Here is a 27,790-nt window from a genome sequence, read left to right on the forward strand (position 1 = left end):
TCTACTCCAGGCCGCGCCCCTCCTAGGAACACTATGGTTGATCTGAACAGTGGAAATATTGATGTTCCTCCTAATATGACTGGCTGGCCGAGCTTCCATAATGGAGTAGCTGCTGGACTGAAAATAGCCCCAGCTTCACAGGTCAGTCTTCCTGTGTGTGACCTCATCATCAGGCCTTGTGTTTAGTTTAGTTCTGATTACTCACTTCCTCAGTCTGCCCTGTTGGACTTTTTTGCTTTTGTTGAAGCTGTAACATGTCCTCCAATGTCTCCACGAAGCTGAAATTTCTACTTGTATACAAGAAAAAATAATTAACATGAAATATATTCAGGACATTCATGATCTCTTAAAACTTTAAATAATACTCATAAATACTCAGACAAACTCATAGAAACTCTGGTGGCAGTTGTTTGAGCTTGGATTGTAAACTTCATAAACACACCTTGCTTATTCTTGTACAAATAAACTCTCTCTTTGTTTGTTAAGGTGGACTCAGCCTGGATTGCCTACAACAAGCCAAAGAGCCCTGAGCTGGCTAATGAGTATGCAGGCTTCCTTATGGCCTTGGGCCTCAATGGACACCTCACCAAGCTGGCCACGCTCAACATACATGACTACCTCACCAAGGTACACACACCTGTACAGAAAAGCGTTTCAAGGTTTCACACCTTGAGTTTCACAGCACAAAAAAAGCAAATACACACATTTTATTTATAACCCCGGGTGGCAGACCTGTGTCAGCTACCTTAATGCTCAGTTTACTGTAGGCGGTGCTCTAAATTACTGTTTCTTACTGTGGTATAAACAGACCCACTGTAGGTAAAACAAAAATGAACTTAAATACAGTTTACGCAAAGGTACCTCCCATCTATTCTCATTAACATGCACACACACTCAAGCACACACACCCCTACAAACACACATTTTTTCTCTAGATGACTGTAAATGAGAGATGTAAACTCGCATCAGAGCCAGGCAGCCAGTCAAAACGAAACTCTGCCCTCTGAGAACTTTGAAACGAGATGAGTCCTTCCCACTTTCAGGTGAGAAAAACAACAGGATGCTGCAAGCCAAACCTTATTTCTGCTCAATTAAAAAGTCAGTGTAAAGATGTGGTTGAAGATAATGAGGAACCCTTGCACCAAATCCACATAGAGTGTCCACAGTGGGTTCGAGATTGATTCATTTTCAGTTCCCATTTTGATTCAAGGTACGAGCAGCAGTTCATAAAGACGGGTGAGCTTTCTATACCAGTCATTTCTCTATAAATGAGATGTGAGAGTGTTCTCATATAGATTTTAAAGTTCAAAGTGGCTGAATTAAGATTTGACTGTCTAAACCCAGATCCCTTCGATAAGCTGCAGGAAAAAAAGGTTTAAACTTTGGGTCCAAAATACTCATTTGATCTTAAATTTGTTTTCCTTTCTTCTTTCGTTCCAGCTTAAAAAAAATTGTTTTTGTAAGGCACAAGATGGCTTTATTTACTAATGACCATAAAAGTTATTGTATGTATCTGATGCTGAAATTGGTCAAAATGTCCTTTTGCACAGTGCTATAGATAAGGACTTAATGTTCCGGTGTGTGGAGTGATACATCAAAGCCCTTAACTAGCTCATCTCACATTTTACAGTATAAATTTCACCAATGATACATATTTTTTGTTTCGTTATTATTATATTTTAGTTGAAATGAAGAGCCATTACTTCTATGTGAAATAACCATGTGCAATTAAAATCTTCAATCGCTCATTCATTGATTACAGTTAATACACAAGTACCGTTCGGAGAGAGATATTAACAGCTCAGTGTAACACACACTGATTTATAGTCCAAATAATACTGCATCAAACATTATGTAGTTGCACAGTAGAACTTGATAGACAGTTGTGTGTAACTGACAGCCTCCAGTCTGAATGAACGTGATGAACGTGGTTGACAGTGAAGCCTGTTTGTAGCTGGTGGTTTTCTGTTGGTTTCTATTCTCGCTGTAAAAGAGAAATTACACTGACATACTTTGGATCAGTTCATCAGAATTCTGTATGGTTGTGGTTTTAGAGAGGATGTGTGTTTGCATATACATATGTGTGTATGTGTGTGTGCTTCCCTTGTCTTTTAAGCATCCCAGTGTGTTCGTTTTGTTGCTGCAGCCTTTTACAAAGACAAACTCAGCCAGTGTAATTCTTTTTTTCATCTGAGTGGTGCTGTTCACTCAGTCTTGGAAACAAAAAAAAAAAAAATTATTTATGTCTTTTAAAATCTATTGTCAGCTAAGCCACTAGAGAAATGAAACTAGTCACACTGGGAGGTGATTTCTTCAAATTCAAAATTTTGTTATTTGATATTTTCCTTGATTTTTTTTTTTCAGTGTTCTATAATAAATTGTCAGGTTTGCGTTGATGAAAACTATGGGTTTTAAAGTTTCCTGATGGAGGCATTAACTCATTTGCTGAGTGTTTGATGATGCCGTTGGTTCATTGGCATCTTTAACTGATTAACCTGACAATCAGTTACGGTCTTAAACATAGTGATTGATCTCTGACTATCCTCTTCAAAATGAGCAAAAATGTCCCGTGTTTCACTTCACACTCAAAATGTCAAATTATTTATGACCTATTCCAGAGTGTTTGTGTTGTAACACGTAAGTAGAACATGGTCTGCCTTTGTAGTTACTAAACACACACACATACACACAGGTGATCCACAGGGGTCTAATGAAGGCTGTCGGTCATGGGGAGCCGGTGTGGAAGCTGATTGGTCTCCTCAGACACCAGAGTTACAGTTAGAGCTGATTACATTGGAAGTCATTTGTTCTGCTGCAGCAGGTATCTAGTCCACAGGGACACACATTGTGCTGCATGGTCTGATTTAAATTGATGTCTACATTTTATTAAAAAATGACCACTCTTTGAGGAAAACGCTGTTGTGAAGAAAGAAATCCCTCAGATCTCAGCTGTCAAAATTTCCACTGACTGTATTGTGTGTGTATTTTGACAGGAAGTTATTATTGTCATTCGTATTTATTGCTGACGACTGTTCGGCTGTCTCTCTTTGTCTTTTCTCTGTCCCCTCCACTCTGTCAGGGCCATGAGATGACCAGTATTGGGCTCCTACTGGGTGTGTCTTCAGCCAAACTGGGCACCATGGACATGTCAATTACCCGCCTGCTTAGTATACACATCCCTGCCCTGCTCCCACCCACCTCCACTGAGCTGGACGTACCACACAATGTTCAGGTATGAGTGAGTGTGTATACTGTCAATATTTAATTAAATTTTAATATTTGCTACTCTTGTATCTTGTTTTAATTTGTGGATTGCATTTTTTTATTTCTCTCAGTAAAGCACTTTGGACTTTTGGACTCACTTTTGCTAATTTTAGCTTTCTTGATATAGACAACTGTAAACTGTCACAAATATCTACAAGAATGCACGTGTGTTTACAGAAAAAAAAAACAAAAGGGGGGAGAAAAAAAAGCATTTGATTCTCTCGGTCTGTTCTGCAGGTTGCTGCTGTAATTGGCATCGGGCTGGTGTACCAGGGAACGGGACACAGACACAATGCTGAAGTCCTGTTGTCTGAGATAGGTAGGTGTGTGTGTCTGTGTGTAGGTGTGTGTGTGTGTGTGTGTGTGCATGAAAGACAGAAGGATGACACTTTTTCAAACAAGACCCGGATTGACTATAAGTTTTATAGTTTATATAAGTAAACTCAAACTTTCAATTAAAGATCCACACATGATTTTTAGTTGACACAATGCCGCATCAGCACACATAGAGCTGCACTGATTAGTCAATTTGCAAGAATCTGTTTTCATATTCAGTCATTTCAGTCACTTTTCAAGCAAAAATACCAAACTGCTCCCACCTTCTCAAGATTGTTTTTCCTGTTTCTCAGATATGAGTAAAATGAATATCTGTCGTTTCTGGTTGGTTGAATAAAATTTTAATGCATCTCATTGGACTGTGGCAAATATAGCATTTTTCACTTTTTTCTGATATTTTATAGACCAACTAATCGATTGATCGGGGAAAATAATGGTCAGATTAATAGATAATGAAAATAATTGTCGATTGCAGTTTGAAACATTGGTAAAAGTTGACAAAAACTTTCCTTTACCTTGTATTTTCTGCACTGTCTTTGTACTATAAACAGTCAAACTCTAAAATATATCCTTTATTTGCATTCAGGTGGAAGTGGTTGAGCCTCTGTACCATGGTGCTCCCCTCTCGACCTTTGATCTCGCTTTGAGTGCGTTTGTCGTCACGGATAGTTGCTAAAATTGTGATTGTCTGTGTGTGTCTCTTAGGTCGACCCCCCGGTCCGGAGATGGAGTACTGTACAGACAGAGAGTCCTATTCACTAGCTGCTGGACTAGCCCTGGGCATGGTCTGTCTGGGGGTAAGTCACCACACATAAAAACACTCTGCTTGTCAAACAAATGTTGTTGTGTTGCTGTTGTTTTAACCTGCTGAAAGTTGCAGGTGGGTGGGGCTCATATCAGAATGAATCAGATTGTTTTCATGGAAATTGTTGGTCACAGGGTGTGACATGAACTTGAACTTTAAATACTTCGTTTTTTTGCTGTGGTAGCGCCACTGTCCTCTGGATTTCTTCCTGTATATTTGTTTATCGATAAACCTTTGCTTTCTCACAAAACCCGATGTTTGATATTGATATTTAAGAACAGAAGCCAAAAATTAAGCCCAAAACAGGTCAACGACAATGACTTTAAATGGCAGAAAAGGATTCGGTCAGGTTTCCTCAATAAGAAGAGTGATCCACAATATCCTTCCACTAGAAAGACCTGTAGTTGTTTTTTAACAGTAACGGAAGTCTTTAAGTTGGATTTTTCTTGACTGTAAAGTCACGTGCTACCTCCTGTAAGAGAGGCTGCATGTAAATATGTTGTGAATTAACTCACCTTTGATTCTTCTCCTATCTCTTCCCACTTTTGTCTCATCATTTTCTCTCTTCCCATCCTGCCTCATATCTCCATTCTTCCTCCCATTTTCTTCATCACCATCCTCTCTCCTTCCCCTCTGTTCTTCCTCTCTGTTCTTGCAGCATGGCAGTAACCTGATTGGGATGACAGATCTGAATGTTCCTGAGCAGTTGTATCAGTACATGGTTGGGGGCCACCGCAGAGCTCAGGCCGGGGCCAACCGGGAGAGACACAAGTCCCCCAGCTACCAAATCAAGGTAGATTGACAAATCCTTTTCTTTTTCTATTTTTTTTCTCAAATGTTCAACAGCGTTATTTCATTGTACTCATATAATACTGAAAACTCTACACCTATATAACTGCAGTTGCATTTCACAGCTTAATAATTATTTATGAATCTTCCGAGCTCCTCCACGGCTAAGTAAATGAGTCATAACACTGTTGTTATAGCATTTAATTTAACCAACAGCTTAAGTTTTCTTCAAACATTATCAATGGTCGTTCCAGGAAGGTGATACAATCAATGTGGATGTGACGTGTCCAGGGGCCACGCTGGCCCTCGCCATGATTTACCTCAAGACCAACAACAGGTGAGACGAGACGAACAGCTGATCAGTCCACCCATCTTTTCAAGCATAGAACTGAACAAAGAACTAATTTTATAGATAATATTAATGGCTCCTTATTCTTTCCATGTGTTGGTATTTGACACTTTTCTCTTTCATTTGCCATGTATATATGTCATAATGTTCACATGTACTGATTATTGTTCCCACCACCCCACAGTAAAAGGTTTAAACAGTCTATTACAGTAGCAGGTAAATTGTTGCCCTTGGGCTGAATCTGTCTCCACAACAAAAGCTGAATATTTTCCCTTTTTTATAGTTTGCATAAAAAAAAATTTGCCTTATTTTTCACAACTCTACTGGAGGCAACAAATGAAAATACAAGGCTTGTGTTAATCCAAATAAATGAAACCTCATAATATTTAATGATGATTGATGATTTGCCACTCGCACACAAATAGATCACAGTCTAATAGACATGGTGTGCTGATAAAAATAAAACTACTTTCATTTCACCACAAATGAAACAAGCTACTGTTCATTTAATGTGGTTAACAAGCTTGTAAGGCAACACAAAGAATAGAAAACTGGCCCACAGTCGAACATAATTGCTAACCCTTGATGTGATGGATGTTTTATTTTTAGACAAAACAATTAAAAAATGATGTTAGAATGTACAGTACATTATGCAAATACAGAACACAACATTTATGAATAAGAAAGTTTACAACAACCATAGAATTTTCCACCATTACTGTGTTAACCCTTGTGTCTAGTTTATATGAATTTATATAAATAAGTGTGGTGCTTTCTATATCATCGAGCAGAGCATCGTAACCTGCCTAGTGAAAAATCTCATCCCTCAGTGACTCCAGTTGTCACATTATTCTACAGAAGAGTAAGACTTCTCCATCTCGTGGCTTTCTACTATTGGTCAAGAAGTTCCCGTCTTTTTCAGGGCTCATCTGATGCCGGCTGTCTATTGGTTCAGCGGGCGTTGAAAGAGGGTATTAACACCTCCTTGTCTCTTTTTGCGATTCTGTCCCCTAGGTCGATTGCTGATTGGCTGAAACCTCCAGACACTTGGTTCTTGCTGGATTTCATCAAGCCAGAGTTTCTGCTGCTGAGGGTTAGTGGGGCGCTAGCTGTGTGTGTGTGTGTGTGTGTGTGACAGATAATTTTTTTCACCTTCCTCTTAATGTGCCCCCCCCCCTCCTTTTTCTTCTTGCCTCTCTGCCCTCACAGACTCTTGCTCGGTGTATTATCATGTGGGATGAAATCCTCCCTAATACCGAGTGGGTCAAGAGTAACATACCCCAGGTGAGAAATTGCACACATATGCACATACACAGCATTACTGAGCGGACATATTTGGAGCTATGATGTAGCAGACCTGGTAACAAGTCAATAATGATTTGGAAAGACTTCCCAGCTGTGAGGTTTGGTCCATATCTGTGGAGGGAGGCAGGTTTACCTTTTGGTTGGGTCATTTAGTCGATTGCAGTGGCTGATTTGTGTCAGAAGATGCACTGATTTTGTTACTTTGTCTGTGATGGTTGTTGTAACATAATGGTTACACCAGCTATACTCACTTCAGGGAAGCTTTGCACTCACGGTCTAGTAGCTGTTCCCTGATGCACACAAAGAAGAAACAGGCCACCCTGGATAAACAAGACAAGAGCTACTTTGTAAGCAGAAAATCCCCTGAAGAATGTTTGTTTGACACTGCTCTGGCGATAGTGTGGTGTGAAAAACACCTCCGTATGGTTTACTTAGGAACTGACACACAAGCTATGATAATAAAAAAACACAGATCTTATGGAGAAACAACTTTCCTCTTCATTTACAGCCATCACAGAGGAGAGAGGCAGTGATCCTCATACTGCTCCAGTTAGTCTTCTGTAAAGATTGTTGAGCTTCTTTGGTTTGTTGCCAGGAAATGGTTCCGCTGATGAAGTAACGACATGCCGGGCATATTTGTCTCCTCTGTAAACATGGGAGTCTCTTTAAGAGTTACGTAATATTATTGGAGAAATGTAAAAGCTGTTGCTTAAAAAATCTATCAAAATGAAATGCTAGTAACCAAACCTTTTGTAAAATTGATCCGTAATCCAAAAGAGAACTTCATTACCAACACTGGTAAAAATAATTTTATTCTAGGTGACTGTGTCTTTTACAGTAAATGATACAACTGTTTTCAATACAGCATGTAAGTGAAGCATCAATAAGACTGTTGCTGCTGAAACGTGACCACTTACTTTGTTTTCTACATTTATTTTGTTTTCAGATCATGAGGGGGACTTTTGACCCTTCAGAGGACATCAACATGGAGACAATGGCGTGAGTATTTAAGACAAAAACTGGCATTTAAATTTCTTTACTTTAAACTTTGAATATTGTAGCTCCTCAGGGAATTAAATTTATATCACTGCCCTCTGTGGTTGTCCCTCCACCATGACTGATCATGTCATGATATATGTGTCTCTCAGCCAAGCTCAAGACTACATTACAGCCGGGGCCTGTATGGCACTGGGCTTACGCTTCGCTGGCTCTGCCAACTCCGATGCCTTTGACTGCCTCTACGAGTTTGCCAGGACATTCATGAAGATCATGTCCTTCACTGGTACAGCTGCTGTTGTAAGTGTTTTTATATGTTTAAATTTGGACTTTGTCACAGTTATGGAAAGTGCTGTGATGTTTTCACGAACTTCTACTTTGAGAAATTCATTTGACGATAATGATTTCTAATATTTCCCCTTTGTTCTCTCGTTCTTTCATGTCTGTCAACATGTGTGCTGGCTCCCCCAGCAGACAGGTTATTACAATCTGCAGACCGGTCTGTCGATGATCCTGCTGGCTATGTCCATGGTGATGTCCGGCACCGGGAACCTGAAGGTGCTGCAGCTCTGTCGCTTCTTCCACAAGCGAACTGGCGGCGAGATGAACTACGGCTTCCACATGGCTCATCACATGGCACTGGGCCTGCTCTTCCTGGGAGGGGGCAGGTGAGCTATACCCACGCACATGTTGACATTTGACATGCTTTTAATTAATCAGTGATCAGTGAACTGTTATACATTTAGTTACAAAATTGCTGATTCCCCAACATGTTTGTATGCATACTTCATAATTATCTATATTAATCCATAAACCATAACAGACTTTATTTGTATACAAAGAAATGATGTTTGGTTACTGTCAGAGACCAGCAGTAGATAAGATAGACAAGATAGACAAGATAATTACAAAGAGGTAGCAACCTCTATGTATATGACAGTGAGAGTGCAAACAGTGTAGCATAAAGGTATTGCAGAATAAAGCATAGAAGTAGTGTTTTCTATTTGTGTATAATAAATAAATATGATGGAGGCTAAAGCTCTAGGGAAGAAGCTGTTGTTCAGTTTGTTAGATCGGGCTTTGATGGCTCTATATCTCTTCCCTGATGGCAAGGGGACAAACAGACTGTGACCTGGGTGGGTGAGACTCGACTGAAGTTACAGTCCGTCTTGTGTAGACGGCTAGCATTCACTGTGTCCACAGATCCCATGATCCTCTGTACCATTTTTACCACCTGGACCCTCAGGTTCTCGGCAGTGCAGCTGACATACCACACTGTGGCACAGTGGCAGAGGATACTCTCAATGGTGCCTCTGTAAAAGTGTACCAGGAGCTGAGAGTAAGGTTTGGCCTGTTTTTTGAGTTTTCTGAGGAGGAAAAGCCTCAGTTGAACTTTCTTCACCAGGTGCTGAAGGGAGTCTGGACCATGAGATGTTTTGTTGTATGGATTCCCAGGAATTTGATGTCGTTGACATTCTCAAACTCCTCACCGTTTATGTGCCGAGGGGGATGTGTGGTCTTCCTGGATCTCTTAAAGTCCACAATGATTCATGTCCAGCACTGCGTCAGATCGACAGATGTTTGATTCAAAGACACACCCCCATCATTACAAGCCTTCCTCGCTCCTTCACCAGGCTGAACCAGCACTTTTCTAAATTGTGCTGTAGGCGGAAACGGGGTGAAACACTGAGTGTAACTACTCATTTAAGCAATACAGTATGTTTTGTCAACTGCACCCAACTGCTGGAGGATTGTTGACTGTTGCAGGACAGTTTTCCACCCTTAGCATTTTGTGTGTATGTAAGATCAAATGCAGAACATGGACAGGAAGAGAAGTTAGAAAGTTAGAAAGTGATCATTGTTTTAAAACCTATCACAAATGATCTCTGAGGAGCCTTTGAGCAAAGCACTGAGCATCAAACTGTCTCTGTGAATCTGACTCCCTGGTTTCAGTCACCAAATTACATGCAAACATCACTGGAATTGATCAAATATTTTAATGTTGTCACACACATATACTTTGGATCGACGCTAATGACTGAATGAGGACACTGAAGTTCATTATATTCTAGGTGTAGCCTGTCATGTGGCACCTGAATTGCTGTGTGACAACAAATCAAAAACACACACATACCAGAACACACCCACCAGATTTGGGACTTCTCTTTCTGGGAAGGACCAGGTACACTACATACGCACACACAGTGCATGGGTTAGCCACACAAATAACACACAAGTCTGTTTTGAGTGCTGCGTTGAGCATAATGAATGACATTTACACACACATACACACGCACTCGCACGAACACACCCAAACCAGGTTCCTCCAACCACTGACCTTGGCCTGTATATTTGCAAGGGAAACAACTGCTCGCGCTCTCTCATTACATGTTGCAAATGTTTCTCCACCTACAGCCACAATCAGATGAACCTTTTGATTTTATTTGGGTTGAGTTTTATTTTCAGCCTGCCAGCTGTAAGCCCACGCAACTGCAGGGCCTCAGTTTTGAATGTCATGCATTGTGGTGTGTTACTGTGAGTGTGTTAAACGCGGGTCTGCAGAGGGTAAAGGTGACGCTGGAGAGCACAGTTATGCCATGCCATTGTTTTATTTCCCTCAGTGGCTCCCTCTGCTCGTTGGTCATTCAGTCGCTCTAACACATTCTTCTATTTACATGACTATGCGTATCGCACATTGCTTTCCACACATTTCCTCATCGCTGTATTGCTGTTGTGTATTTTTCTCATAAATTTTCTCACCTTTGTTTTTCCTCTTTACTGATAATCTCTGTCGCATGGCGACATTCCCTCATCTAACCCTTCCGTCCTGCCTCTCTTTCTGTTTGCTTAGTTAGTTTCTCTTCCCATTTATTCAGTTTTTTTTTAGCAGGAAACTGAAGTGAAACTTAAGTTCTTCCACCTAAAGTCACACATAGCATTCGGACTAATGGCTGCTATAGCTGGCAGACACTTTTCATTGTTCAGGTTTACATGTTCTTCTCGTGTTTGCATGGGTTTCCTGTGAGTGCTCTGGTTTCCTCCCAAATCAAGTTAGGAATACGTGGTGCAGGTATTATGAATTATTCCTGCCACTGTCCTTGACCAAGACACTGGCTTCAGAGCTGGATACGGCTCCCTGCTCGTAAAATAGTTAGTGTGGGTCAAATGTAGAGGACAGATTTTCCGCTCAAGGACTGAAAAGAATAAAACAGATGTTTTTATTTATTTTATTTTCTTTTGCTGCACACACTGGAAGTTGATTCATCAGAAGTTGCTAATCTCAAGTCTAGCATAAAAGGAAGGTGACTCAGGACTCCATCGTCCTGTTTTTGTAGCAGCAGTGCACCGAACCCTCAGAGCAGGAAGTTTCTGTCACTGGTGTTACCGTTTGTCAGTTTGAACTTCAGTTGTAAAGTTGCACATTTCACCAAGAGCGCAAGGTAACGTCTGTTTTGTCATGCTGATGGTCCGAATTTCAAAGATTCAGAGTCGGTTTCATACGACACAAGGCAACGAAAAGCAACAAATTCTTAGAATTTAAGAAGCTGGTACTAAGAAAGCTTCAATATGTTTGCTTGATAAATGAAAATCAATTGATTATCACATTAATTTTCTGTCAATTTACTTAGTTTTACTTAGTTTTAGTCACCCTTGTAACCCTCTCTTTGATACCGATTCTCTCCCTCATCCTTAAACAATTTTGAAACAACTGGTGTATTCAATCTCAACATTTCGCTAGTTATTGGATAACAATAAAGTACCAATGTAGTGATGGCAGCAGTATTTGCTATTTGATTAATATTTCACTCTTCCCAACATCAAAGTTGTCAGTTAACCATCTCCATTTGTCAGTCGTTGGAATTCATCGCGCGATTCCAGTGAATTTGGCCAAGATTTGCCCCCAAGGATCGCCTGTTTTTCATCATCTTTACTGACTGCGAGTCTCTATTTGAGGTCTTTTTTAATTGTAAACTTGTGGTAAAAGAATGTCATGTTCAGTGAAGTTGAGGTTTTTAAACATGCTAAACATGACCCAAGCAGTCATTTCAGTGAAGAGCAACATAATTTACCTCAGTTGACCGTTAATAAGTGCTCTCACAAGTACCCGTCCATGTGCGAGCAGCCTTTATTGCCTGACCCAACTTTATTATAATGACTCCATTAGTCAAAGTGCGCACTTAACTGCCAACTATTATGTTTAATAGGCTCTGTTGTGGCCTGTGATGACGTTCACTAGATTACAGCACACACCTGGTTTCGTTAACAGAGAACAGAGGGTTTATAAAAAAGTGTTTAATTTCGAGCAGTATTGCAATATTGACCGCAGCTTGTGTTGTGTTGTAAGTGCGGGATGAGAAAGCATTTATTGTCATCGTGAACACTGTCATTTTGTTATTTTTATTCTCCTGTCCCACTCACTCTTTACTCAGCCGTCACTGTGTTATGTGTCAGTTGGTCGGTATTTTTTTGATTTGAACTGTTACAACAATTTTAATGCAAAACTACTGTTGCTTGTGGAAAGTTGGGTAAGTTTAAGTGTGTGTGAAAGAGATCAAAAAAGAGAGAGAAGAAAGAATGATCATGATTTTGTTTAATGTCTCATGTTAGGTACACCCTGAGCACCTCCAATTCAGCCATCGCTGCGCTGCTGTGTGCCCTGTACCCACACTTCCCTGCTCACAGTACTGACAACCGGTGAGACTGACACACACTAATTAATTTGCAATTAATAATTGATTGTTGCTCATAAATACACACACACACACACACACACACACACAGAGGTAGATGCTGTACATGGTCTTAGACACAAAACACTGCATCAGGACACATTTTTGAAATCTCATTTCTGAAAAATTTAGACTGAATTTAGGTCAGTGTAGAAACTTTTTAAACCACGTTCACAACATCATGGGACATTAAAACTCCCTACTGCTCCATAGAAACTTCTATGGTGAGAAGACCTTAGTGTGGATCATGGCTTCTTTAATGCGAGGTGACACACCTCACCTATTTGTAGTTGTAGATGACCCTTAACAAAAACATAATTTGAAGTTAAATCAATAAATGAAATTGACATTATAAGTACACTTATTTATAAATTCATCATGTTTGGTAAAAGAGGAGCTTCCATCATACAGGAGAAGTAAATCAGAAGCCTTTTTTGTTGATGTTGCCCTTGTTGCTGCAGCTACCACCTGCAGGCCCTGCGGCACCTGGCCGTGCTGGCTGCTGAGCCACGCCTGCTGGTCCCCGTGGACGTGGACTCACTGAAGCCCTGCTACGCCCTCTTAGAGGTCACCTACAAGGTGAGGTCATCAAGGTTGACCTGGCTGACACAGGTAGCCACAAACCTGTGAATGAAGGAAGCGCTCCCACTGGAGTCAAAGAAGTCAGATGTAAAGCAGCCAGGACAATAATCATTGAATATTGTTTAGTGGTTTTTCCCACCCACAGAATGTGTCATTGCTTCACCATGACTGATCATGGAGGTCAGACAACATCCAAAATCACAAGCTCAAAATCTTTAATATTATAGACTGAAACGTAGCATTAGCATTAGCTTTATGTCCGTAAATGCAATTTGTAAAGAATGTTCTGTTCCATAACTGTGAAGTTCCTCCCTCTCTCTCTCTCGCTCGCTCTCTGTCACACTTGTAAAATCGTCCATCTCTACACTTCCTCTTGAAACGCTCTCTCTCTCTCTCTCTCTCTCTCTCTCTCTCTCTCTCTCTCTTTCTCTCTCTCTCTCTAACTAACATGAACATGAATGTGCTAGTGTCAGTTCATTTCAGGAAAAAAAAAAAAAAAAAACTCCTGCCCACCAAACCACCACATTCTTCTTTTTGTCAGTGGTACTGCTGTCAGCTGGGCCGCTTCCTCCACTACAACATTTGACGTGTACTTTCTGCAACCTGCTCACGCCCCTCAGTCAAGGCCAGTTCTCTGTTTCCTATCAGATGAACATGGTTCATGAATGAACTTTCTTTTTTTTCTTTTTTTTCTTTTTTTTAATTAGTTCCAAACATAGAAATTGTAACAAACCAATGTAACTTCCTACCACTGTAAAAACAACTACATTAGTGGCATCTAATTAATGCACTGAAGTGCTGGCTGTCCTGGGGTCTGTAAATACACACAAATATACATGGGACAAAATCTAGACATTAACAGTTCTAAAAGAGAGAAGAAAAATAACAACATAAATATGATAGAAAACAAATATTAAATAATTATTAATGCAATTATTAAATAAGGCCACACTGTTATATTCCCTAGAAAGAGATGAAAATCTAAATGTTTACATTAGACCAAGTATATTTCAGTTTAGTTTGAAACTGTTTTGATTAGTAATTATTTGATGTTTGATACAGTAATACTAATAATAATGAACTTTATTTCTATAGTACTTTTCTCAACCATGCTACGAAGTGCTTTACAAAAGGAAACGAAACCAAACAAGACCAAAAGAACATGAGCACAGAGGAAGTAAAAACTATAAAATGAATAAGATCAAATCAACAGGAATAAAACTGCATAAATTAAAACCTGTCAAACATTTCCAGTGGTTCCAGTCAGAGGGAGCTCTATATATATATATATGTATTTCAAATAATTTATTTTAGATTCTGAAGGACGTAATTGGCTTCACTTAGTGTTTCTGGTACAATAAAATGCTTGTGTGCATTTATTGAACTTGGAATGCTCTTTATTAATGATGGTGAAATATGACTTCTCTAGGTTGTGAGTAGGATTGTAAACAAATATATATATATTTTATATGCATAAAAGTGCATCCTGAAAAGATCTTAAAAACACATGAATTTTTGCTGTAATATTCACCCCGTCCCTCCTGGAAACTGTCATGGAACATGTTAAAAGTGCATGCAAGCTTTTCCAGCTTGTCAATAGCTTTCACTTTTTTTTTTTCATAAACTCTTTTTTAAAACCACAAACATTAACTGGAGCCTCTCCAATTATATACACAACCTACAGTGTTTAAAGAAACGCATATTCTGACTCTGTATGCAAATCATATTTTATTATCTGATTAATACATGTACATGATTGAAATATTGTTGGTTTTGTTTCCAGCTACATGAATGTATAAGAAGCATAAATCGCAGTGGAAAACAATTAAATGCAGAAAATTAAACAGGCTATAGATCCAATTAAAGATACAAGTACAGATATTTTCGTGACATAAACAGATGCAGATAGTAGCTTCTCAATACACCCCTAGAAATAAGTGGACTCTTCCATCTTGCAGGACAGGAAGCTGCCTAGCTTCAGTTCACTAAGGCTATATAAAATGCTTTTACCAGCATAATTGTAGGTCAGATTGAGGTTTTGACGGGTCTAGATTATATCAACTTTGCACAATTTCAGCAGAGGTACATAATGCAAAACACGTGCCAAGGAAATGTTGACTTTGCAGAAGGCAATGCAGGAAATGACTACCACCTGACAGGCCAGATCTCGGCCAAATATTCAAAATTGGTGTAAATCAGAGAAACCTTTTTGGGATTACTCTGCACAACTGTAGCTTTCCAAATCCAAAAAAACAAAATGTGAAACCAGCCACTGGTTCTGGTTTGTCTTTGATCAGCCAGTCCTGGAGAGAAGCCACTGTGGTACAGACATCCGGTGTCGCATGACTGTGCACAAGACTACAGTGTGTCCATTCATTTTAGCTACAGTTATGTCATATGGATCATGTGCTCTGTCACGTCCATTTCCATGTGAAGCAGGAAATAGGCATAAACTGAAAGGTTTATCGTCTTAAAAACAAAAAACAATAACCTTCCATTATAATTTTTAACCAGAAAATTAGATGCTTAGATGAAAATAACTGTAGATGTTTTTCCGCTGTCCCATATTTACTCAGCTATTATTTTCTCTGAGTCTATTTGGAGTGCCCCAGTTTTTCAGACATGTACATTCAACAGTCTTTGTTGCAATACCATAGCTGTGTCTTTACAGATGCAGTAAATAGCTCCTGAATTATATGAGCAGTAATTTCTCAATCTCCCTCTGAGTTTTTGTTACTGCTTGGTTTAGATGTGGCGCTTATAGAGATCTCACTTTGTTCTCCAGTTTTTCTGCAGCTCTGAGTCCCAGTTACATTGGTTGTCGTATTGTTTGTGGTTGAGTTTTATTGAAGCAAGAGAACTTGTGATTGAAAATTTGTGAATTTAAATCCCAGATCATCTGGAAAATATGTGAAGTGGATGAGCAGCAGCTCAGTTTCCTGTGAAAATGAAGGGCGCTTAAACTGCACCAGCCAATGACAGGTTCCAATTCTGAATGTGAGGAACTCATAGTATGAATATGAAGTTGTTTAACATCTATTGACACATGACATCTAGTGTGTGTCTGTCTGCCCTGGAAGAGGGATCCCTCCTCTGTTGCCCTCCCTGGGGTTTCTTCTGTTTTTCCCCACTAAAGACAATTTGTGGGGGAGATTTTCTTTTGCCATTTGAGGGTCTAAGGACAGATGGTGCTGTATGCTGCGCAGATTGTAATGAAATGTCAAAATTTATTTGTGACTGCTTTGGGTGCTTTGGCTTCGGGGGAGTCTCGATATTTCAGTATTTCTGCAGGTGAAGGATGGTTGAAGGTTAAAGATGGAGGTTGTTATCCACAGTGAGGACCACCTCCGATGGCATTCCTCACTTTAATTTAATTCACAGCAGAAAACTCAGATTGACACTGACTGTCAGTTACTCATTATGTGACTCTGTGAGAGGAATTCAAACATTCGTGCATATTTATATATATATTTATCTAAATTTATATATTATTCTATATTATATTTTGAGGTTCAATTATTGACTGTTGTGTATCACTACAAAAACCTGTTTTAATGCTACATGAACAATAAGCAGCTATGTGTACACTTGAAGATGACTCCTGCTCCTATGCACTGCACAGCCATGTACTCTCTGTCAAATATTAACTTCCTTTACCTGAATACAAATAAGTCTACAGCCTCTCCTACTCAGTTGAGATGACTCAGGAGCCTCTCTGTAGTAATATATTCTCTTACTGAAAGGGATTTGTTCTTTTACAGCTCATATCTGAACACTACTAATTATCTCACTATCGCCTGCATCCTGTGCAGAATTCATTCCTCTAGACTTCTCCTGATTAATTCCAGGATGCAAGTTTATTAGCCCCTTTTACATAGGCTGTGTGTTGAATTCTTGCTGATCAATTTTAAGGCCTCCATTGTTAGATTTAACTATCTGCGAGAGTGTGGAACTGCGTATGTATGAGCCTTTGTTGTTGTGTATGTTTTGATGACATATTTTCCTCTTGTTTCAGGAGACCAAGTGGTACGATGAGACGACAGTAGAACTGATGGCTCCCACCATGCTTCCTGAGCTGCACCATCTCAAACGGGTAAAGCCTGAAAACACTTTGTAGCCCAATGGAAACTAGATCGTCCAGTGTGGAATGAGTAGCACCCTCTCTACTAACGATGTGTGATGTGCATAATTCCTCATGCCACCCAAACTATTTGCAGTGAAGTCGTCCTCATCCTTTTTTATTTTTTGATTTGTGTTTATTTATTTGTTGCAGGTAAAGGTGAAGGGGCCACGCTACTGGGAACTGTCCATAGACCTCAGCAAAGAAACGCAGCATCTGAAGTAAGTATGGAGAGCGTCTTTGCATCTCTTTGAAACTGAAGCCGAAGGTTCAAAGGTAATCAATCAAATGAAACCACTAAACAAGTGTGTGAAAGTGACAGATGGATTAGTGGAATCTGATCTCATGCATTGATTCATGCATCGATTTGATCAACTGATTTAAAGGACAATTTCTCTCTCTATCTCCCTCAGGTCCATCCTGTCAAGAGATGGGGTGTTGTATGTAAAACTACGGGCCGGCCAGCTGCCCTACAAAGATGACCCCCAGGGCTGGAAGAGCCTGCTGGCCTCCTCCGTCAACCACCGCAACTCCGGAGTGCGAGCCTTCAAGGTAAACACATGGAGATGTCACACATACCCAGTACAACCAACATTCGTCACTTGAGTTCCATTTAGTTTCTATAGAGCTGAGGGATCGATCTGGAGAGCTTGGCCATTCACTTCCTCCTTTTTTTTTTTTATTTGCAGGCTGTGTTTATTTACTACAAACAGCCGAAGTATCCACCCACACTACTGAGAGTTTCTGTGGTGAAGTAATGATACTTAAAGAACAAACTGAGACGGTGGTAAAAAGGAGGAAAGTAAGAGGGGAAAAAAAAAGTTGTCACACACCACACAGGAGACTCTATATGCCACTACAACCTGCAAGGCGAGAGTCACTCGAGTTGCAGTAATTGTTTCCTGGGCCACTAAACCAGTGCCGTAAAGGCTAGAAAAGCTGCGCCACTTAAAATATAAACACTCAATTTATAAGTTATAGGTCCAGGTCTGGATAGGACAGTGTCTGGTTCTAATCTATTAATCAATTAATCGACTCATTGTTGCATTTGTATTTCCTCGGATTACTGTAATTCACTGTTTACCTTCTTCTATAATACTTGTTTATAATACAAAAAAGCAAAGCTGCGGAACTAGCCCACTTATTACTGCCCAGCTGGACCTTACCTTACAGGTTGTCTCCTGTGTGGAGAACAGCAGTTTTATGCTCAAATTTACCATCTTGTTTTCACTCTTGTCTCTGTATATTCATGATGTCATGCTGCACAGGATAAGTGCAAATACTTTGGTCAAGCCACACAGACAGAGATCACAACAATTTCCACCACATCAAAACTCTGCTATTTGCATCTGTTGACATTTTTCCTTTGAGTTAGCATCTAAACAAGCTGGCTCTAACATGTGCTTAGTGTTTAGTCTGCACACATCTTTTAAGAAGCCTGAGGAAAGTTTGCCTTAGCTCTCAGTAGCTAATCAGATTCTGTCGCCCCACAGATGCAAGATGGTTTTATAGATTTATAATGTTCAGTCATTCAGTTAAGATGAAGTCCCTGCGGTAAACCCAGCTTCCCAAAACCTGCTTCAAGTACCTCTGTTAGTGATTTCCCACATCTGCCAAAGTGACTTCTATCAACCGCAGAAAACAGGCAGTAAGTTAGTGGTGGGATATATGATTTATGACCATCTACAGTATATGTGTGTGGTTGAGCCCTCCGGTGGGTCTTTTTTGCATCTAGAAGTTTGTGTCTGTGCTTTTTCTTCCATGGATTTCACACTTTGATTGTTAATTGCCCAGAACTTCACATTTACTGTGGATCACTTGAATCACTGGAACATTTCCTGCTGTCAAACTCCATTGCAGCTGCTGGAAATATCTTGATATACTGACAAAATAGACCCAAAATCACAATGTTTTTTTATCACTTATAGAGTACTTTTCCTTTTGATAATTGACTTTGAAAACAGACCAATGCGTTTTAAGAGATGACTCTGCACCAACAACAGACTATAAATAGAAAAGAGTGGAATTGAATTGACCTCCTCCCCTGTGGCTGGCTGTGTCCAGTCGTGGCAGGTTGTCACTACAGGTTCAGCAGGCAGCTGTGTGGTTGACAGACTATTACTGGTTTCCTGATGGCCTTAGTGTGTGCTGTCAATACACCTCCAGGTCCACAAAACACACATTACTGTCCTTCCCCTTCATCTTTTTCTTCTTGTGCATTCATCATTCCCTCCTTTCTTCCTTCTCTTGATCACTTCTCCTTCTGCCCTTCTGTCCCATTCACCCCTCTGACCCTCTTTTCTTCTTACTTTCCTCTTACTCTGCCTCGACTATCCTTTTTATCCTTCCCTGTTTCTCTATACTTCCTTTACATGTTGGTTAATCAAAATAATTTTACAGTTTCCTCATGTGTTTTTCGCAGCCTGAGGCCATCTCTACGTTCACCTCTGAGCCCGTCTTGGTCTCCTTTGCCGAGTTCTTCTGCAAAACATCGGAAGGAATGAAATACGTGAGTTTTTAACACATAGAAATAGATGTGGGCTCCTTGATTCCACATCCTTGCAGCCATTTTTAACATCCTGAGAGACTAAAGAAATGTATTATACTGTTACTTTCACCATCCTATCCTAAAAAATATTAACTGTAAGTGTTTATTTTTAAGATAATGTAAACAACATATAATATGCTTGGTTCAAACACGCCAAGATTGGCTTGCACCAGGTCAATCTATCCCCAAGTTGTTGTGTACTACTGTAATACTTTGTTAGTTCTTAGTAAGTGTTAGCTTGTTTCAAACTAATGATTTACATAATCAATTTTAAGTAAGGTCTTAGTGAGTGAACACTTTAGTACTGTGTGAATCAGTTGTTAGGAAATGTCTGGTGTGTTCTAATCAAAAGCAACTATGTAAACAGAGGGTATTACTTTCTTTTATTTTTATATGTGTACAGAGAGAAATATGTGTGAGTTAATAGTGTTGTTCCTACAGTTGAATGAGGAATGATGAAAATTTCCTACTACACTAACCTAACCAGTGTTATTTGAGGCACACTATGTTATTTTGATGAAATGTAATTTAAATCTACCCAGTTAAAATAATTAATAAGGTATATTGATCACATTCCATATTCCATTTTTTGATGTAAACAGGTGCTAACAGCTATAGTTTGGTCAGTTTGGTGCATTTAGCTAAATATTGTCACGTCACTGGTAAAAGGTTTTGTTTTTAGCACGGCTGCAACTAACTATTATATTCATGTTATTCTCATAAGTAAAAACTAGTGTGTGTGTGTGGTGAAACCTTTTTCAAGTTAGTGATGTGTAAATCAGCACTTTGTAAACACTTACAGCACATTTCAATTTTTTTCACATTATTTTATTTTGCAGCTGTTTGCTAAAATAATAAAACAAAAAAAGTCATCAATCTACAGTCAATAGCCCATAATGACAAAGCACAAACAGAATTGGAAAAAGTGAAATATCACAGATATATGTATTCAGACTCTTTGACCCATTTCTCTTGATCATCTTTAAGTTATTTTGACACCTCGACTGGAGTCCACCTGTGGTAAAGTCTCTGTGAGGCTGTACTTGAGCTAAATGTTAACGTCAGGATGCTAACGAAGGGAGTTGTCATGTTTATCATGTTCGACATCTTAGTTTATCGTTTTGCCAACATTTGATAATTAACACTAAACACAAAGTACAGCTGAGGCTGATGGGAATGTCATTACTTTGGCTTAATGAAAAGTCAAGCGGTCACCACAGTCATCAGGACTCATCAGTCAGCAACCCAGAATGTCTGTGCAAAATTTAATGTCCACACCAAAGTGGTAGACTCAACAAGAGACCATCATGTATACAGTCTATGCCAAAACCAGATTTGCAAACAAGATTTCATGGGAGGAAAAAAAGCAGGCACTTGAGGTTGTTGTGCTGCGACGTGGCAGATTCCCTCAGCTTTAAACAGAAGCAACTTATATGTAAAGCACGTGTCATACACTGGGTAATTTTAAGAGTGAGATTGTATAGATTGCCATGACCAGTGCTGCTTCTGCTTGTTAATCACTTGACTCCTATTTTGTGAGTGAAGAGGCTGCTTCATCACAGCTTCAGGTTAATTGGTTGGGTCGCTGGTTTCAGCTCGCACAGTGAAATGGAAGGAAATTAAGTCATTGTGCAGCGTAACCTTCTGTAATCGAATTTAACGACAACAGGACGAGATTTCTTTGCTGTTTATCTGTTATTATCACACCAGCTCTGCCTTTCCTGCTTCTCCTCCCTCTCCTTGTTTATTAAATGTAAAAACATTCTTTGTATTTACAATTAGGACATTGTTATTCCTGGCAGGTAATTGCAAGATTTTTTGCTGTCTGGTTTTGTTAATTTGGCGTGAAATAGCTCCATGTGTAGACCTGAATGTACTGGCTGCATCCTATCCGACTTCGTATTTCTCCTAGTCCTTAAAGGCTTGTGAAAAAGAATAGGTGGCATTGAAAATATTAAATTTAGTTTTTACAGCTTCTAAATATGTCACTACGCCTTAGCTCTGGCTGTGTCCAGATTAGTGCTTCGCATTATGAGGAAAAATAAATCACTTACAGTAAGTCCGATTTTGTGAGGAGTAATAAACGAGGCTCTCCACAGTGTAGAGGTTTGACGATTTCCTTTTTTTTTTTTTTTTTTTTTTTTTTTTTTTGACCCTGTTCCATTGCTTCAGGTTCATGTGCACGACCTTCAAGTCATTTGAAAGTCATTAATTCTGTGTGTAGGAAACACAGGGAGTGTTTGTGCTTAAATGCAAAAAAACAACATCAAATAGGATCTCTCACGCACAAATGGGGAGAAAAATTAATCGGGGTGTTTGAATGCAAATTTATCAAAAGGTCTGCCTCTGACTAACACTATGATTTGAGCTCAAACGGAGAAGTGCAAACTGTTTCCAGATTTCACCATCATCAGTACTGCATATTTATGCAAAATACAACCAGACATGAATCTGGAAAACTGATCATAATCAAGAACTTAAAAAAACTGTAACCCACCAAGACACGGAGAGAAAAATAATAATTGTTATAATAATAATAATAATTGTTGAATAAATTAACTAAAATAATGAAATGCTGTAGCTGCTTAATAAACCTAAATAAGCTTGGATTAAGAAGGAGAGCATTTGAGTTTCTGGTGTCACGGATATATCTACATGTTGTAGGGAATTCTGTTATTTTACAAAGAATTTATGTTTGTGTTTTTATTCAGTTAATCCACACTCACACTTACTCACACACTCTGTTGTGTTTTTTTCAGAGGGAGGATACTCTGGTGTTGTTCTCATCCATGCTGTATGAATGTGTGACGCAAGAGTGTCCAGAGATGCTGCCCACATATATCGCTATCGAGCAGGTGACACACACACACACACACACACACACACACACACACACAGAAAATATTTGCTGGTTCCAGCTTCACAAATGTGAGGATTTGATTCTTTCTTTGTTACACATGATGGTGAACTGAAAATCTAGACAAAACATTTGAAAATGTCACATTGGGCTGTGGGAAATTATAAAGGCCTTTTTTTTTTTTTTTTTTTTTTTTTTTTTTTTTTAAAACGTCTTCTGACATCTTATTTACGAAAGGATTAATCGATTTTAAATGAAAATAACTTGTTGCAGCCCTAGCTTTAGGTTAGCTTTAGCTTTAGTATTACTTGGTGCTATACCAGATCTGTGAACATGATGTTTCTCTGCTTAACTTTAACGTTTTGCAGACCTGCTTACACTTAACTTTTTCTTGTGAAATACAGATATTACATGACTAACACACTGAACAACACAACAAACCACAAAAATGAAGGTAATAAGCTAATTATTAAAGAAAGGAAAGAAAACAAAAAATAATGTTCCGTTGGCAGGAATCCCAGGTCTGAATCACCACCAAAATCTTAACGTGCTTTTCTTTGTCAATGGTCCATTTGACAATCAGATGTAATAGAAATCTGTTCATGGGGGTTTGAAATATCTGGTATGAACCCATGTCTTCGTGTGTGTCTCTCAGGTGGTTGGTGCTCTCCGTCGGGGTGACCTGCTGCAGACCTTCCCCCTGTGGCAGCTGCGCCTGGTGGTGGAGTTGTGGGACAACAGGGTGCTGCGGGGTGCCGCTAATCGCCATGACACCCTGCTCACCTCAGAGTTTCTGCCCGTCATGAAGAACATGGTGGATGTAGCACTGGACAGCTGGCTCAAAGGTGAGGAGAGGATGGATGGATGGATGGTGCTGAAATTACTTTAATGATAATCTAACAGTAGTTTGTGTCAGTTTTCCAGTAAAAATATCAGACACTCCATCAACAGTTGCGATGTGAACATTTTCAAGCATAGATGTTGATAAAAGTTAAGTAAGGAGATTTCAACTTGAGAACCTTGAAAGTAGAGAGGCGACAAAAATTCAATTAATTCACATATTGTGCTTTTGGAATTGCAATAGACATTTTTTTTTATTACTTTCCCATATTCTATAGACCAAGTAAATGATTGAAAGATTATTATTTGCCGGCCTAGTTTGAACAAAACATGATACGACTAAATCCAGCCAGTTATAAGACATCAGTGTGCATGACGTATTGATAAATATATGTTTTTGATATTGGGGCTACGGCGGCAAGGAGATGCTGTTTATTTTGTTTATTGTTTTACATCATCTGTTTTAAAATAGAGACCCGTCCAAAATGGCAACGCAAAAAGTGTCACGTAGAAGTGGCTTAACATTCTTTGACACTGTGCTTGGATTCCAGTGTTGGCTCCGTTGAGCAGCAGTGTCACCGCTCGAGTATTTCACAGGCTGGATGTGTTTCAGCTTGTTTCCCTGCACTGGGTGTAGCACACTAATGTCATAGTTTAGAAGTTAAACAGGCTGTGTATACACTCAAACAAACACACATTCCATCATTTGTACATGCACACGCACACGCACATATTTACAGTATTAAAGGCACACTGAGAGGCGTGGGAAACAGGTGAAGTAGTTGGACGAGACTGTGATCATGTAAACAGTTGAAATGATCCCTCACTTTCATGTTTCATGAAGCCTCTCGGCTCTGGCAGACGTTTCAAAGAAAAACCAAACTAACTTGACCTCAAGCATCAGGAATGTTACTGTTCTGTGGAGCTCACCCATGATTGAAATATGTGTCTACATCTGTATCCTTGTTATGTTTTTATGATTCTTGTTTCTACTCCTCTGCTCTCCGTGCCCCTTGACTTTGTCAGAAGTCAGTTCTCACTGATTTTCAAGCTCAAGTCGGATTAAGTGTCACTAACTCTTAACTAGACAAACTTGTTCATTATAGCTTGTTTCAGCCTGATGAGTGTCACCTGTTCATGAGATTTCAGCGTTGGGATAATCAACAGCCCTACAACTGCCATATAAGGCAGTTTGTTCTGTTCCCTGTTTGGGCAAGTTTCATTCAAAAAAAATGCAGCTTTGTAACTGAAACAGCAGGTGAGATGCCCGTGCTCTGACCAGGACTAGCTTCCCAAAGCCGCTAGCATCCTCACCGCTGCAGCCAGATTGTGTGTTAAAATAAATGCTGATATTTTGGCTTGACTTTCAGTTGTTTGTGGTCGCAGAATGTCTGTATTTGGTTTTAGAGGGATTTATAACACTTGTTGGAAAGTTTTTATTGCGCTTAGCATCTCTGCCGTGTGTGTGTGTGTGTGTGTGTGTGGGGGGAGGGGCTAAGACAAACATGGTGAAACAGACAGCTGAGGAGAGGAGAGAAACGCCACTGTAAGCGACAGCAAACGCAGTAGAAACTGTCACACTGAGCTGAAATGAAACATAAAATAAATAACAAAGCATATTTCTTTCAAATTTTTCCTTTTGTTTCTTGCTCTCTAGTTCTTATTATGTTAAATCAGAAACAATTTCTGTGTCTTGAATGTTTTAAATTTGTCTTGGATACAGAACATTTGATTTGGATTTGTTGCCTTTTCAAAGTAAAACATTTATTTTTATGACAGCTGAAGGTAACCTGTAACACAAAACACCCTACTGTAAATAAACACACCTGTAAGCTTTTGTGTGTGTCTTCTCCTCTAGACACCGGCTCAGTTTTGAGGTCCTACATGAGGGGCGAGGCCCTCCCTAAGGACACCCAGTCCATCACGCTGGCCTGCTTCCTGGTGTACCGCTCGATCCCCTGCCTCAGGAACACACACACTCAGCTGGAGGGTAAGACAAACACATGTTCACACTGAACTGGACCTGAATACACTCACAGTATATTTGCATGTAAATGCTCAGTACACTGGAGTTTAACTCCATCATGCAGCTTCAAAAACACACTGCTATAGACACTGGTGGAAAGTACCTCTGGACATTTACTCAACTACTGAAGTCTGTTCTACTTTATACTTTTTCTTCACATTTCAGAGGGAAATATTGTAGTTTTTACAGAACTACATTTATCTGACAGCTATAGTCACACATTTCTTTTCAGATTAAGAGGTTATATAAAAACACATTATGAGCTTGTAAAATCTAATGCATATCAGCATTTTATTTTAATTAAAGCATTTGAGTGTTTCTTCCACCACTGGATTTATCTTCATCAAATTATATTTGAGTCTCTTACCCAAACCCTAACAACAACTGCAAACCACAGGATAAAATCACTTTTGTGACTGATGTTGAACTCGTCTGAAGCTCTGTGCTCTCTCTCTCTCTCTCTCTACAGGCTGCAGCTCACTCGGGGATTTGTTGTCACGTAGCAGACACTTCGGCATCCCTCTCAGAGACCTTCTGAGGCTGGTACCGGTCCTGCTGGACTCTGCATCCAGACCACAGACACTGCCGGGCTTCCCTCTGCAAGTATCTTGACCCTGATGCTCAGAGCTACTCAGCTGGATGGTAACGTCTCAGAGAAGCAGCTCATAGCCTTACGTACCCACTGCGAGCACAGGTAGGACAGATAGCGGATTTCTACCTGTGAGTCCTTCAGGTGTGTGTTCGGCAAGTGGGACAAAATGTGACAATCTAGGCCTGCGTTTTTCCTGGGTGTTATTTTTACGTTTGACAAAGACCAGCTGAGGTCTTGCTGCTCATTAAACCACTAAGAGAACTGAACTCTATTTTTTGTTCTGCTGTATTCTCTCATTGGCTCATTGTCCATTGTGTCTTTAATTGTTTAACACAGATCTCACTGTGGTGGTGCCAGCATGTAGATCTTTTGAATTGAGTCGAACATCAAAACGGGCTGTGGGTTTACTTTGGGCGGTTCCCCACATGAAAGGAATCCCATAATCTTCCAGTGGTGTTTTTGTAATAAAGTAATGTCCAGCGCAGATAAGACTGAATAAATTCAACTTTTGCACTTAGAAAACATTGACTGTTTTTGTGTCTTACACTTGACAAGTTAAATAAACCAAATGATGCCTTTAATTTGTTCTGTGATTCTGTATAACAACTCTGGAGCAGTGACCATCTCCTGTGGCCTCTGATCAAGATGTTTAATCTTATTTAGGGTTATAAAGTGTTATAACAAAGAACAGACTCTGTATAATAAAGAATGAAATCCATGGGAGAAAATTAAAATCAAAATATTCAATGAAGACGATAAACAAATTAGTTTTAACTATATTTTGCCAAATGAAATAATAAAATGGACTTGATGTTGCCACGGAAACCAAGGACTGAGCTGAAAACAGAATTGAAATATTATAGGTTAATGGCGTCAAATTTCGACAGCCCATATTTTGTTTCTATCTGCCAGGTTTTTATGACATACTGGTTATAACGATATCAGAACAGATATTTTTGCCAGTATTTGAACAAGAGTGCTAATCTTTGACCAATTTGCCAAAAGTGATGGCATCAAGGCAAATCCTGACCTCTGACCTCTCACGCCCCTGCACCTGTGCCTGACAGAACCAGGGGCCTGAGGTTGGAGCCAGAGCCTCTGTAAATTGTGTAATGGTTTACATTTCTTGCTTGAAAGTCATAGAGCTCAGCTAAAAGACACAAAATGTCCACAAAAAGATGCAGATCAAACACAAAAACAGGTCACACACAGTAATAGTAAAGGTAGCCCACTCAAAAATACTACCTACGGGCCGCGTAGAACATTGTAAGAGAACATAAACAAACGGTACTCTTAGTGGTCAAACTAAAATTTAAAGTCAGAGAAACAAAGTCAGTAGTGGTTAACACCAACACACAGCCAGTGATCACATAAATAGACAATACTAATGAAGTCAGACCTTGTCCACTGTGTCGGGGGGTTTTCTTGAGAACATTGACAGTTTAGTGATGCCGTTGGATTTTCTCATACAGTTACACATGTAGGTCGTGTTAAGCCAACAACTTTGAAAACCCAGGACTGTGGGACTTTCCTACTAGTGCATGACGATAGTATAAATGCCCAAAACTATCTGTTGCTGGAAATCCCAGATCTTACCAAAATCTAATTGCCCGTTGCTGAGTTGATGCCTATCTGCCCCACAAGATTTCTA

At 39.6% G+C, this 27,790-nt stretch overlaps 1 protein-coding gene across 1 annotated transcript in view; it reads left to right on the forward strand.

The window, feature by feature from the left end:
• Window positions 1–26,704, forward strand: part of anapc1 (anaphase promoting complex subunit 1) — a 49,818-nt gene extending 23,114 nt beyond the window's left edge. Inside the window, exons 32-53 of the mRNA XM_022752936.1 lie at window positions 11–141; window positions 487–627; window positions 3,080–3,232; window positions 3,502–3,583; window positions 4,306–4,397; window positions 5,064–5,198; window positions 5,449–5,531; window positions 6,558–6,636; window positions 6,753–6,827; window positions 7,795–7,847; window positions 7,997–8,144; window positions 8,316–8,512; window positions 12,453–12,539; window positions 13,036–13,153; window positions 17,172–17,249; window positions 17,430–17,497; window positions 17,690–17,828; window positions 19,699–19,785; window positions 22,584–22,679; window positions 23,337–23,526; window positions 25,380–25,511; window positions 26,017–26,704. Coding sequence (XP_022608657.1) covers window positions 11–141; window positions 487–627; window positions 3,080–3,232; window positions 3,502–3,583; window positions 4,306–4,397; window positions 5,064–5,198; window positions 5,449–5,531; window positions 6,558–6,636; window positions 6,753–6,827; window positions 7,795–7,847; window positions 7,997–8,144; window positions 8,316–8,512; window positions 12,453–12,539; window positions 13,036–13,153; window positions 17,172–17,249; window positions 17,430–17,497; window positions 17,690–17,828; window positions 19,699–19,785; window positions 22,584–22,679; window positions 23,337–23,526; window positions 25,380–25,511; window positions 26,017–26,159 — 2,507 coding nt within the window. The 3' untranslated portion in view covers window positions 26,160–26,704. The remainder of the gene's footprint in view (window positions 1–10; window positions 142–486; window positions 628–3,079; window positions 3,233–3,501; window positions 3,584–4,305; window positions 4,398–5,063; window positions 5,199–5,448; window positions 5,532–6,557; window positions 6,637–6,752; window positions 6,828–7,794; window positions 7,848–7,996; window positions 8,145–8,315; window positions 8,513–12,452; window positions 12,540–13,035; window positions 13,154–17,171; window positions 17,250–17,429; window positions 17,498–17,689; window positions 17,829–19,698; window positions 19,786–22,583; window positions 22,680–23,336; window positions 23,527–25,379; window positions 25,512–26,016) is intronic.
• The last annotated feature ends 1,086 nt before the right edge of the window (window positions 26,705–27,790 follow it).

The sequence above is a fragment of the Seriola dumerili genome, unplaced genomic scaffold (genome assembly GCF_002260705.1).
Source record: "Seriola dumerili isolate Sdu_G_001 unplaced genomic scaffold, Sdu_1.0 BDQW01000187.1, whole genome shotgun sequence".
Taxonomy (NCBI): domain Eukaryota; kingdom Metazoa; phylum Chordata; class Actinopteri; order Carangiformes; family Carangidae; genus Seriola; species Seriola dumerili.